The 13,732-nt window shown below is 42.3% G+C and overlaps 1 protein-coding gene across 1 annotated transcript in view; it reads right to left on the reverse strand.

The window, feature by feature from the left end:
* The window catches only part of JARID2 (jumonji and AT-rich interaction domain containing 2), a 254,197-nt gene that overhangs the window by 119,190 nt on the left and 121,275 nt on the right, over positions 1–13,732 (reverse strand). The window contains 1 exon segment of the mRNA XM_028511671.2: positions 12,584–12,719. Coding sequence (XP_028367472.1) covers positions 12,584–12,719 — 136 coding nt within the window.

The following is a 13,732-nucleotide window of genomic DNA, read 5'->3' on the forward strand; positions in this document are numbered from 1 at the left end:
CCTGGACTATAAACTTCCAGCCTCTGGAATGATTAGCAATAAATGTCTGCTGTTGTCTATGGTATGGCAGCACAAGCTTACTAATATATTGACTTTCACCAGAGCCACACAAAAATGAGCAGAAATTAAGATCTGACCGTACTGCCACGTGCCTCAAGGCCATCAGACAGATGACAGGCTCCTCACTGAAAACACTGTTCATGGAGAAGGGACATGACTTTTGATGCCTCTTCAGCTTTGCCTTTGGGGGAAAGCCAAGTCTCAGACCACAGTTTCAGAATTTCTTGAATTACACATCAAGGCTAGAATTTCTTAATGCTCACAGTCTAAGTAGTGCTGCAAGAGGAAAAAAAAAAGTGCCACAAGAGAAAGGTGACACTGAAGAAGATGCAAACTAAATTTGTTCAAAAGGTCGTCTGTGGTCTGAACTCACATGACAGATCAGAACCAAAACTGTGATGCCAATTTGTCTCCACAAATGACACTATGAGATGATGACTGTCATTCATGCGACTGTCCAACTCTGGGGTTCTTATTTAAACACTGGCTGAGGTCTTCCTACGCTGGGGCCTCTAAGAACTGCTTATTGGACCCACTTGAGCCTATGGCTTTGAGGCACTTGGCAGTCTCTGCAGACACTCCCAGGCACCTGATATTTTCTGGGAAAACACCATAAGCCCATGTGTAATCATAATGGCTTCTAAAAACTGAGAGAAACCCCCAAATGGACACATACTTTAAAGAACTCAAATACACTGGAAGGGATGGGAGGGAACTTTTCTGGAGTGATGGAAAAGTCCTCCATCCATGCTGGAGTGTTTGTCAGAGGGTATAGGTGCATTTATTTGTACACTCATCAAACTGTACACTTACAATATGTAATTTCACAGTGCAAAGTTGTCTTCAATTAAAAAAAAAAAAGATCTGGAGTCAGGACTCCTGGGTTCACAACCAGATTTGCTTAATACCCAAGACTCACTAAACCCACAAAATTATGTTAGTGATAGTATAATTTTTATAATCTAAGAGTTAAAAGCAGTAACATTTTTTTCTTAAAAGCCCAATTTCAACTTAAAATACCAAGCAATGTATCTTGTACCTAAAAAGGCTTTCAACAAATGTAGTTCAGAGAGAAAGGGTAAAAAAATGACCCAAGTCCAAGAATCTCTGTGATAAGACTTATATGACAATTATGAACAAACATGCACTTCAGTGACAGGGAAACAGCATGGGCTATGATAGGAGAGGCCTAGAGTTCAAGATGTAGGTATTTCCCAAGTGAAATCTGCAGTCAGAAGTGGTATGCCCCCACTCCTGAACAGACAGGACCACACCCACACAGCATAGCCGGCGTGCACACTGGTTCACACTGCATAGAGCACCCAGGGATTGTGCACACAGCAGCAGTCAACAAGGACGGAGCTATTCTCTCACGGAACTTAAAATATACCGTGCAAAGAGGGCTTATGATAAACAACATTACAATGTTAAGCCATGAGAATTCTGTGCACAAAAATATTTAAAGGTTGGGAACCAAAGTGTCCCAGGTTCGATTCCCAGCCAGGGTACATTCCTGGGTTGCGGGCCATAACCTCCAGCAACTGCACATTGATGTCTCCCTCTCCCCCTCCCCTCTCCCCCTCCCCTCCCCCCCTCTCTCCCTCCCTCTCCCTCCCTAAAAATAAATAAATAAAATCTTTAAAAAAAATTTAAAGGTAAGAAGCTAAGGGTAACAGATAAAGGCACACTTTTTAATAAGATGCTCAAGGAAAGACTCTTTGATAAGGGCACATTTGAACAGAAACCTGAAATACAGAAAGGGATGAAGTCACAGAGGTAACTAAAAGGAGAGTTCTGGATAGAAAATCAGCAAGTACAAAAATTCTGGGCCAAGAGTATGCTCACTGCATTTGGAACGGCAAGAAGACTAGACTAAGTGGGATGGAGGCAAGAGGGAGGGAGGTAGATGAGACCAAAGGGATACTGGGGCCCACAGCAAGTGGCCATCTTTCGTGGTGAGAGATGGAAGAACCCTGCATTTATAAAGGACTGTGCTGGCTACTGCCTGGAGTGCATAAAAAGGCAGAAGTTAAGACAGCATTATGAGTCCTGGCCCAAACTAGAGGTTGTGGACTAGTGGCAGTGGACAAATTCAGATACGGAAGACATTGGGAATTTAGAATAAACACATTGGCTAACATACAGAAGACAAACCAAGGAAGATACAGAGGTGACAACCCCAATATGTTTGCCAAAACATCTGGTAGAATGAAACTGGCATTTATTGACAATGGGAAGCTGAATAGGGCAGATGCAGATTAAAAAGAATGGAGATAGATAATTATCTTTGGCACACCTCAAGTTCACGAGGTCTATCAAGACATCAAGAAATTGGGCCCTGGCTGGTGTGGCTCAGTGGATGGAGCATCAGCTTATGAATCAAAGGGCTGCAGGTTCGATTCCTAGTCTAGGGCACATGCCTGGACTGTGGGCCAGGTCCCCAGTAGGGGGCAAGCAGAAGGCAACCACACATTAATGTTTCTCTTTCTCCCTCCATTTCCCTCTCTAAAAATAAATAAAATCATTAAAAAAATAAAGACATCAAGAAATCAAAGTACAGAAGGCAGGTGAAGTTCAAGAAAGGTTCAAACATGTCCAATGCTGCCAAATGGACAACTAAAGCCACACTGACTGAAAACCGGATTTAGCAACAAAGGTCATTATTAGTCTTGGTTATTGTCCTGACTCTTGGGGTTCCAAGAGAATGAGTAAGGAGAAGGTATTAACATAAATATAAATAGTAGAGGGAGACACACTGTTTAGACATTTTCTTTCAGAGAAATTAATAGCAGGAGGGAGGTAAGAGATCAATGGAGGGTTGATTTTATTATGGGAGAAATTACATGTTTTGTTTACTGATGGGAATGATCTACTAAAGAAGTAAATGATGATGAAGAAAGGAAGTATGATTTCCAGAGTGATGTTTTCTTGTAGATGTGAGAGAGAGGCTACTTGGTGCACAAACGGAGAATGTGACTAGAGGTGGAACAGCTTTAAGAAACACCCCACACCACAGTGCATTTCCATCCTCTTGTGCACAACCCCCAATGCCAGGTTTCTGTAAGAACTCTGACAAGCAGGAAAGCCCTGCCAGACAATCAAGCTCAGATGTCAGACACACCGCCCCCACCTGCCCCAGCCATCCAACTCCCTCTTCTGGGTGACACTACCTGTGTTGTATGCCCCTCCTGTTAAAGGGGTCCATGATTTGATGAGGAGGAGGATGTAAGCACAGAGCTTACAGAATTGACAGAGACAGGCTCAGAAAACTGGGGGCATGGTACATTGCAAACACAAAGAGAGGGGAAAGAGGAGCATTAGAACACAATGACCTCCACAGTTACCTCCATTCTTAACTGTCCATAAAATCCTCCCATGCAGCCATTCCTACTAAGTCTGGCACCTCACTGTCATTTAAATTGCATTTCTGGTTCTAATCAGTCTTCAGCATGATCCACCCATTCCTTCCAGTTAAGCTGATGATCCAGGCTCAAAATTCCTTATCTGAAAAATGATGAGTCTGACACATACAACTCCAAAGGTCCTTCCTGCTCTAACTACCCAAATTCTGTGGCCAAAGGGTTGCAGTCAGGCTCGCCACTCTCTGGGTGCCAGAGCAGTACAAGTAGACCAGCCACAGAAAACTGTCCAATGTCTATTTGTGGGTTCCCACCTCTGCCCCCATCCCACCGCATCCCAACGTTTTGCCCTTGCACAGAGTCCCATGGCTTTCAAGGCCCGTGGAATGCCACTTTTTTCACAAAGCTTTGCCTGAACGCTCCACATCATCGGCCTCCTGCTAGCCTCCTCACACTAGACCAAACCTAGTCACACACTTCTGATTTTTAAAGCGTTTCTCCTACAGTATTTTGTTCTGCTTCCCTGATTCCAGGCCACATATAGTTTTCTCATGTTGAAACATGCACATCTAAAATTAGAAAGAATCTTATAAATTATGATGGCTTACACTTATAATTGGAAGCATTTTTTCCCTTTCTTACTAAAACATAAAATCATGGTGTATCACTCAATGAAGTTTTAGATGGAATGAAATAAAGTAATCTGACTCCTCCAAAATAAGCACTGGACTTCAGTTTTTCTTACAATACCTCCTATATCCAAAACCTCTCTCAGGTACTGACCAAATGGAAGCTCTACCAAAAAAATGTCCCACGTGTATTACTTAGGCCATAAACTGACTACTACAAGAAAGCACAGTGAAAAAGTTAAACTTTCTCATTTCTACCATTTTCCAGGACAGTGCAGCTTCACTTTTATTCAAAAATAACCTAAGCTGGACACTTCTGGCCAAGATGGAGGCGTAGGTAGACACACTGGGCCTCCTCGCACAGCTAAAATAAGGACAACAAAAATATAGAAACAAAAAAAAACAACCAGAACTGATAGAAAACTAAACTGTAAGGAAGTCCCACAACCAAGGAGTTAAAGTAAACACATTCATTCAGACCAGTAGGAGAGGCGGAGTTGGGCAGCTGGGTGGAGAGGGGTTGGGGCAAAAAAAAAAAAAAGTGGTGGCTTGCAGACCCTGGGTGCGCAGGCAGCAGCTGACCACTCCAGGCGCGGGGTGGTAGCAGACAGACCCAGCAAGGCAGCAGATTGTGGATGGGCACAAGAGAGCAAGGCGGCTGGCTGACCAGAAGGTCCCACATTCACATGCAGATAAACCAGGCGAAACTGGGGAATGAGACAGATCACACAACCCAGGGCCCCAGTTCAGGGAAATGAGGCCTTAAAACACCAATTCAAAACACCTGTGAGGGCTGAGGTGCCGGGAGAGACTCCCAGCCTCACAGGAGAGTTGACTGGAGAGACCCACGGGGTCCTAGAATGTACACAAGCCCACCCACACGGGAGTCAGCACCAGAATGGCCCAGTTTGCTTCGGGGAAGTGGTGGAAGGGACTGAAATCCAACAGAGAGCTGAGAAAGCGCAATTGTTCCCTCTCAGACCCCTCCCCCACACACAGCATCACAACCCAGTCACAGCCCAGCAACCGAATTGACCTGCCCTGGTGAACATCTAAGGCTCCGCCCCTCTTACGTAAAAGGTGCATCAAGACAAAAAAAAAAAGAAAAAGGGGGGGGAGGGGGGGTGCCCAAATGGAAGAACAGATCAAAGCCCCAGAACAAATACAACTAAGCGATGGAGAGATAGCCAACCTATCAGGATGCACAGTTCAAAGCACTGGTGATCATCATGCTCACAGAATTGGTTGAATTTGGTCACAAATTAGATGAAAAAATGAAGGCTCTGCTAAGTGTAATATAGGAAAACGTACAAGGAACCAATAGTGAGGGGAAGAAAACTGGGACTCAAATCAATGGAGTGGACCAGAAGGAAGAAAGAAATAACCAAACAGAAAAGAAGGAAGAAACAAGAATTCAAAAAAATGGGAAGAGGCTTCGGAACCTCCAGGACATCTTTAAACAAACGTTCCAACATCCGAATTATAGGGGTACCAGAAAGGGAAAAGGAAGAGCAACAAGTGGAAAAGTTATCTGAACAAATAATAAAGGAGAACTTCCCCATTTTGGCAAAGGAAATAGACTTCCAGGAAGTCTAAGAAGCTCAGAAAGTCCCAAAGAAGTTGGGCCCAAGGAGGAACACACCAAGGCACATCATAATTACATTAGCCAAGGTAAAAATGAAGAAGAGAATCCTAGAAGCAGCAAAAGATAAGGAGACAGTTACCTACAAAGGAGTTCCCATCAGACTGTCAGCTGATTTCTCAAAAGAGACCTTACAGGCAAGAAGGGGCTGGAAAGAAGTATTCCAAGTCATGAAAGGCAAGGACCTACATCCAAGATTGCTCTATCCAGCAAAGCTTTCATTTAGAATGGAAGGACAAAGAAAGTGCTTCTCAGATAAGGTCAAGTTAAATGGACTTATCTAAGAAAAAGAAGATAAAAAACATGTATAGTAAAATGACAGCAAACTCACAATTATTTTTTTAAAGATTTTATTTATTTATTTTTAGAGAGGGAAGGGAGGGAGATACAGAGAGAGAAACATCAATGTGCGGTTGCTGGGGGTTATGGCCTGCAACCCAGGCATGTACCCTGGCTGGGAATCGAACCTGGGGCACTTTGGTTCCCAGCCCGCGCTCAATCCACTGAGCTATGCCAGCCAGGTCAAACTCACAATTATTAACAACTACACCTAAAACAAAATCTAAGCAAACAACTAGAACAGGAACAGAACCACAGAAATGGAGGTCACATGGAGGGTTACCAACAGGGGAGTGGGAGGAGGAGAGAAGGGGAAAAGGTATGGAGAATAAGTAGCACAGATGGTGGGTAGAAAAGAGGGGAGGGCAAGAATAGTATGGGAAATGTAGAAGCTAAAGAACTTATGATACATGGACATGAACTAAAGGGGGGAAAGGTGGGTGGGAGAGGGTGTACAGTGTGAAAGGGAATGAAGGGGGGAATGGGACAACTGTAATAGCATAATCAATAAAATATATTATAAAAATAAAAATAAATCTAAGCTGTTTCTAACGACAGGTATTTTACCCTCACTTCACCCAGCTGTTTTGCACATGGCATGTTGACTCACAGGTCAGGGACACAGGTAAGAAAAGTCTCAGACTGGCATAGTAAGAGAAACTTAAAAGTCAACCTGCAGCATCTTCTCTGAACTCTATGTTCCTTACAGCTTACAGAAGACACCGGCACTTACACACCAGTGGTTCAAGGTGAACAAAGTACAAGGTAAGCCAATTTCAAGGTTGGTGTTAGGGAGGAGTCCTCCCTGTAGAATCTGAAAGCTTCAGGCTAAGGGAAATCAACCCCCAAGATATTCATTTCAAATATGACTCCATATATAAACTTCTGTTCATCAGGTGAGGTGCCTAATTTTTATAATTTTGACTTACAAGCCATTTTTATTTTATGCTGTGAACAATGAATTTGTAGGACTTGGGTCCATGTTACAATCCACAAACATCAGGAATCTTCAGGAAGATTTTGAAGTCCTAAATTCTACTCCTTAAAAACAATGAGAGGGTGGGGAGGCCCAGGGGTAATCTCCCTACATCTACACTTCCAACTTCGGGCCTTGACTACAAATTGGCAGTTGTGGTCGGAAAGGCTGCTGCCCTTTCTCACCACTGCAACTCGATGGCTGACAGTCATCTGATTGCCAGCCTGCTGGTTCGATAATCCCTTATCTCTAGGTGAAGAAACAGAAAGAAATGAATGCATGTTTGTGCCTGTGGCTGAAGTAGGAAGGGTAACCATCAAAAGGAGTATAATTTTTTATTCTCTCTATTTAAGCACAAGGTCTAAGAAAGCCCAGAAACATGCTCCCTCATTCAAAAGAAAAAGTCCTCCTACAAATTCCTATTTTTAGGATCTTACCTTTAAGGGGGATTCCAGAGTCTTTTGTTTATTTGGGCAGTGGCTAAAAGCAAGGGAACTCTAGTACAAAAGTCAGGGGTTAAATCCTGGCTCTGCCCCATTCTGGTTGTGTTGGAAACTTGCTAATCCACTCTAGTGTATTGTTTGCTTATCAATGAAATGGTTTGTTCTGAAGATTAAGTAAAATATGGGTAAAGTGCTAGGACAGTAACGGGCAAATAGCACGCACTCAACAGAGGTTGGTTTTTATAACCGGTGCCCACAGGAAGATTCCAAGAAAAGGATCCAGCTTCTCTTATATCTTGTCAAGTTTCTTCAGCTGGACAGAGGACTTGCTGGATCTCAAATGACATTTACAGGAAGCAAATTAAATTCAAATACAGCTAATAGCTCCCCTCTCTTACTGTGTAATTATGTGTACTCATTATTTTGTGTAGCATGTTATTTAAATGTCCCTAATTTCAGTCCCAGTGGGCTAAGGGTCCTCAAAGAGCGACCGTGGCCTTAGCCTTTGCCAGCTTTTTCTTAAGCTTTTGTCAATTTATTACAGGCAGGAAAAGTGGCATTACCTATAGCAGGAAGTAGACAAAGTAGACAGAAGGTTCACAATCAGCAAAAATCTCAGCACTGCCTCCTAAGCCTGGCTATATAACCAATGAGCTGTAATGATGGTTCAGTTCCTACACAGACAATCCACGAGACCATTCACGGCTCTCATGCTCTACCTCTAGAAGGACAAAAAAATCCATTCCCTGTCGCTTTAAAACCACAAAAGCAAGATTGATGGCAAACATGGATTTTACTATCTTATATGTGCTTGTGTTATTACTGCTACAGTAGACCTGCAGAAATGGGCAGCTGAGCTCAGCCACTCAGATACAAACTGCCACTGTTTGCACACTGTTAACAGATACCAGACCCCCAACCCATCTCACACAAGAGGGAAGTGCAAGAGGCTGCTTGTTCAGCATCCTAGCATGAGAATGACTTAGTGGAGGTGATGTCAGTTCAAATCAGACACAAAATATGTCAACCCCTTTCTACTGTCTATGCCAAATACTATTTTAAAATTGAATTTCCCCAGGAAACTCTGGTAGGATCAATCACCCAGAATCGTCTTTGTTTAAAAGTTGATGAGAGAAAAAAAATAAAACACCTTGTTTTCAATACCACTGTTACAAAGATATGTTGCCATTCTCATCCAGTATATCTTCTAAATTAAATACTGGATTCAAAGTTACACAACCTGAACTGTAATTCCAATTCTGCTACTTATATTAAATAACCAAGTGAGAGTTAGGAAAGCCACTACACACATAACACAAAGCCCAGAAGCACGGTTATTAAGCTTACAGGTGAAAACCGCAAGGTGAACACAGTCAGAGGTGATGTCACTACCCAAGGTCCCCAAGTGAGAAATCATGGGTGTGGGCGGCTGCAGAAGTACCCCCTCCCCCACCTGGGAAGAGGCACATGCTCTGATCCACGTGCTGTCCAGTTTCATGCCCCACCTTCCAGCAAAAGCTTTGTACTGGACAGTTTCAAAACTTTACCACCAGACAAATCTCTGCCTTAATCAAAACTGGACCAATAAGGCCCTGATCAGTGTGGCTCAGTTGGGTGGAACATCATCCTGTAACTGAAAGACTGCAGGTTCAATTCCTGGTCAGGGCACATACCTGGGTTGCAGGTTCAATCTCCTGTCTGGGTGCATACAGGAAGCAACCAATCAATGCTTCTCTCTCCAAAAAGCAATGAAAAGAATGTCCTCAGGTAAGGATTAAAAAAAAAACTAGACCAATAGAATTATTTCAACTTTTAAAAAGGAACCTTGAGAGGCTGGGGGACTAACAATAACAAAAAATAAATAAATAAAAGAAAACAAGTACCTTGCATGACTTAAAACCACTCCCCCTCCACTATCTTGCTGTCTTTACTTGCCCCACAACGAAGAGCCCCAAGATTGTATGCTGTGATGTACAGCTTAAGACAGGGTCACTCCCCATTGTAAACTATATAAATGATGCTTTATTATCAAGCATCCATTCAAGCTCAAGTGATACACACATAAGCACACACATACACACGTTCAGAAAAGCACACTACCAGCAATTATCCCTACTCTCAACCTCATTCAGCCAAAAGACTCTTACAATGATCCCTGCTATGTCAGCTCTCTCTGGATACCACCCTCCTAGGGAGCACACCTAAGATTCTGGGACCTACAGAGGAGTTATTCCCATGGTAATGATTCTGCTTTCCTGTGCTTTCCAGTGGTCTCAAACAGGAAAGCACATTTTAACATATTAGCCAGCTTTAAGAAAATTCTTAAAACAAATGTAAGTTCTGAAACAAGGAGATTCTTGTTTACTTAGAACTGTTATTGAAATGCAATATACAGGATAACGAAATGGGGGCCTTGGGATGCTGCCTGCACAAACACCAACAGAAACCAGAAAAGGGCATATTCACTGCAATTTCACAACCAAAATGAAAATTGTGGAAGGAAGGAAGGAAGGGAGGGAGGGAGGGAGGAAGGGAAGGAGGGAAAAAGACAAGTCAGTCTTTATCAGGGTGAAAGGCAAACTAACACAACAAAAAGAACCTTTTCTTTATGAAGTTGTTACAAGAATTATTTAAAGCCTTCAGTGATCCCAACAGAGATGTCTTTGACAACTTTTCTTAGAATTCTTTCCTAAGCCCTTGACAATGCAAACAAAAAAATAAAAAATAAAAACAAACAAAAAACCCACGAGGGCTACATTTAACCAAACTAGCTGGCAGTGCTCGTTGCTTCTTGAATGACTTACTTTAATTGTTCTTTGACCCAAATTCCACTTTTATTCAATCCTGGACACCTGGCTAAGCTTTTATCCTAAAAGCTGGTTTTTCCCATTTAATTTGTTTTTTTAATTGAGATTCCAAGAGCAGTAAAGCATTATCACTCATGAATAGCAAAATGAGAGACAGCATTCTTATCACAACACTGAGACCTAAACCCATACACAGCCACTGCTGTACTCTAACCCCAGGATTCAATGATATTCTCCTTATTGCCCTCTTCAAAAACTTAAATCAAGCCAAACGCTGCTCCTCAACTTATTTCATTGAGGTTACATCCAAATAAGATATTTTTAGTTTTCCCTGACTGGTATGGCTTACTGGGTTGAGCACTGTCCTGCAAAGGAAAAGGTCACTGGCTCAATTCCTGGTCAGAGCAGGTGCCTGGGTTGCAGGTTCATTCCCCAGTAGGGATGCATACAGGAGGCAATGGATCAATGTTTCTCTCTCATCAGTGTTTCTCTCCCTCTTCTTTCCTACTTTTCCTCCTCTATAAAAATAAATAAATAAAATCCTTGTTTTAAAAAGATATTTTCAGTTTACAATGGGTTTAAGTAGAAAATGCACTCAATACACCTAACGTAACATCGCTTAGCCCAGCCTATCTTAGATGTGCTCAGAACTCTTTTAAGCCTTGCAGGGGTGTTCAATGCATGGCCCACAGGCCACATGTGGCCTAGGGTGGCTATGAATGTGACCCAATACAAAACTGTAAATTTACTTAAAACCATTTTTTTGCTCATCAATTTTCACTAGTATTTGTATATTTAGTGTGTGGACCAAGACAACTCTTCTCTTCCAGTGTGGCCCAGAGACGCCAAAAGATGGGAACCCCTGTGAATTTGGCAAAATGTTCTAACAAAGTCTGGTTTTTAATAGCATGTTGAATATCTCATATAGAGTATTATGTGCATCACTGTGACACCATCGTTATGTTGAAAAATTAATTCGAACCATCTTAAGTCAGGGGACCACTTGCATTTAATGTGAAGCAATGACAAGAACTATCACATCAAATGTTCTCTAAACAGACAGACACAGGGCACACAGTTTACTGTATTACAGGCACCCAAAGAGCAGATGGCGTCTCTGTCAGTGATTCATGAGAGTCCAAATTGAGTACTTATGGCAAAAGATTCCACTACCTACCATACTTTTGCAAACGTGGAAGAAATCTTAAAAGGGTCTTTCCCATTACACGTTGGCTCAGAATTTAGGTGTTTTTGTGTCAAACCACACAATACAAGAAGAGAGGGAAAGAACTTGGGTGGATGGCAGGGAGGTCACCTCACAAAATCCAGCCACAGCCCTGTGGCAGCAAAGCAAGAAGGTCCTGTCTGTAAGCACTATGTCCAACGAGAGGCTTTGGGACAGCTCAACTTACAACCAAGCAGGCTGGAAAGAAACCGGAAGCCCCAAGTGAACCTGTCACTCTGTACCCTGGAAGGCTGGCAAGTAAGTACCCACATGTGATGACTGTTTCCCCATGACCAAGAGCAAAGATTCGAAGAAAAAACAATCTCCTCTTCTTCATCTCCCTGCTCCAAGCAAGTATAAAGCAGAACATGGTCAATTCACAATATCTATATAATCCTAAGAGATTAGTAAGTAAAAGACTGTGGAATGCCACCACAGCCACATAAACTGAAAAACCAAATGTTCTGAAATGGTTTTTGCCTGATGATTTCAGCTGAATCATACTAAACCCCATTAAAAAGAGACATCAGAATACATTCACATAGCAAGTTTCCCTGCAGACTTCAAGGGTCCTTTAGATAACCACACAGGAAGAGGTACACTTCTGGATGCACAGACATTCCATGCTACTGCACACTTGCTGCGAGTAGCAGCCTGCCCATTGGGATCAACCTACAAGGAAGTGGGCACTCGGGAGGATGCTGTGCCAGAGAGTAGGGAGGGCAGTAGGCACACTGTAGATTTAGGCTGCTTCCTTTACAAATGGGATAAAAACCAAAGGCTGCACACTACAGGAAGATCGTCAAAGACTTCTGCTGTTGTACAGAAAAATACACCAGATATCCACAGAAAAAAAACTATGAAACAGGCTCCACAGTCAACCCAGGACCTAATAAGAAATAAGATTTGTATAGGGAATGGACTAACTAAGACACCTTGCCAATTTATTGTGCAGCACATAAAGACACATGAAAATGAACCTATAAATCCATCGGGATGTCCAGAATTACTGACAGTTAAGGACCTAGCTTAAAAAGCACACGCTACAAAAAATACATCCCACACAGAAACAGTACAGAGATTCCAACAGATCGTTAACTCACCATTCACTGTTTTCAGGCTCCCAGAAATGCCTTCACCGTGCTGCCTCTTCTGGGCATTCTTGAACTCCTTCAGAGACAAATAAAGGACTTTACGTACCACCCTTTCTTCTGACCATGGAATCCCATCACTGTCATCCTGGAGAAACAGAAAGAAAGAAAAAGGGAGTTACTTAAAAGAAAGCAAGTAAGATATTAAGAATCTAAATAAATTTTTTAAAAACTTTTCAAACAAGTACTATGTGATTAAGACACGGTTCTGAAGCTCAGTATTACATCCTATGGCAAAGGAACAGCACTGGCCCTTCCAACAACTGGAAAGGCCCCAAGCAGAACGCTAACCGACACACTGTACGAGGGACTGAAATAAAGACAAAACCACCTCACTTCCTTGAGGTACGCACACCCAAAGACCTTCATTAATGGGTAATACTGAAGTTTTCTATTCCTGGCAAAATTCACAAAAAGCAGTTACTACACTCACAACCAGGTAATTAACCGTTATGTTAGAGTTTCATAAAGTAAGTAATGCCAGAATGTAGACTGCCTTACAAATACGTGCTCCACTCTTTTGGAAATTTTTGTGGTTGTCGTTGGGGGTTGGTGCTACCTTCAAGAAAATTTATAATTCAGTTAGAAGAAATGAAATTGGATCAGCAATAGCCTCTTAAGGAAATGAGTCACAAATGAACGAGAAAAAGAGAGGAAGAGAAAAACTGATCACTGTGGAAAAGGGCAATGGATTGAGGTGGGAGAGTTAGACTAAAAAAATACACAGGTTAGTAACAGGTCTTGGAAGATCTATTTTTAAAAGTGTGGTTCCCTTATGCCTATTGGATCCAATGCAATGCAAGTTCTTCAGAGAAGACTGAAAAAAATGCAGCTGGGTTGGAAGGCTGGGGTGGGGGAATCAAAGAACTAGCAGCCAGCCCAGAAACCATTCCAGTAATAAAAATATAAAGGAAGATTAGAATTGAAGAAGCACTAAGGGGAGAGGGGAGCAAGTGTGGGGATACACACCAGCAGGAAACTGAGACAGAATAAGAGCCAGACCTGGAAGATGCAGATAGCAAATATCAGTGACTGAACTGAGATAACTGTTGTAGGGAACCAACAATCAGGATTTTGCAGTTTAAAGGGTAGACTCAAATG

This window comes from Phyllostomus discolor, chromosome 5, assembly GCF_004126475.2.
Source record: "Phyllostomus discolor isolate MPI-MPIP mPhyDis1 chromosome 5, mPhyDis1.pri.v3, whole genome shotgun sequence".
Lineage (NCBI taxonomy): Eukaryota > Metazoa > Chordata > Mammalia > Chiroptera > Phyllostomidae > Phyllostomus > Phyllostomus discolor.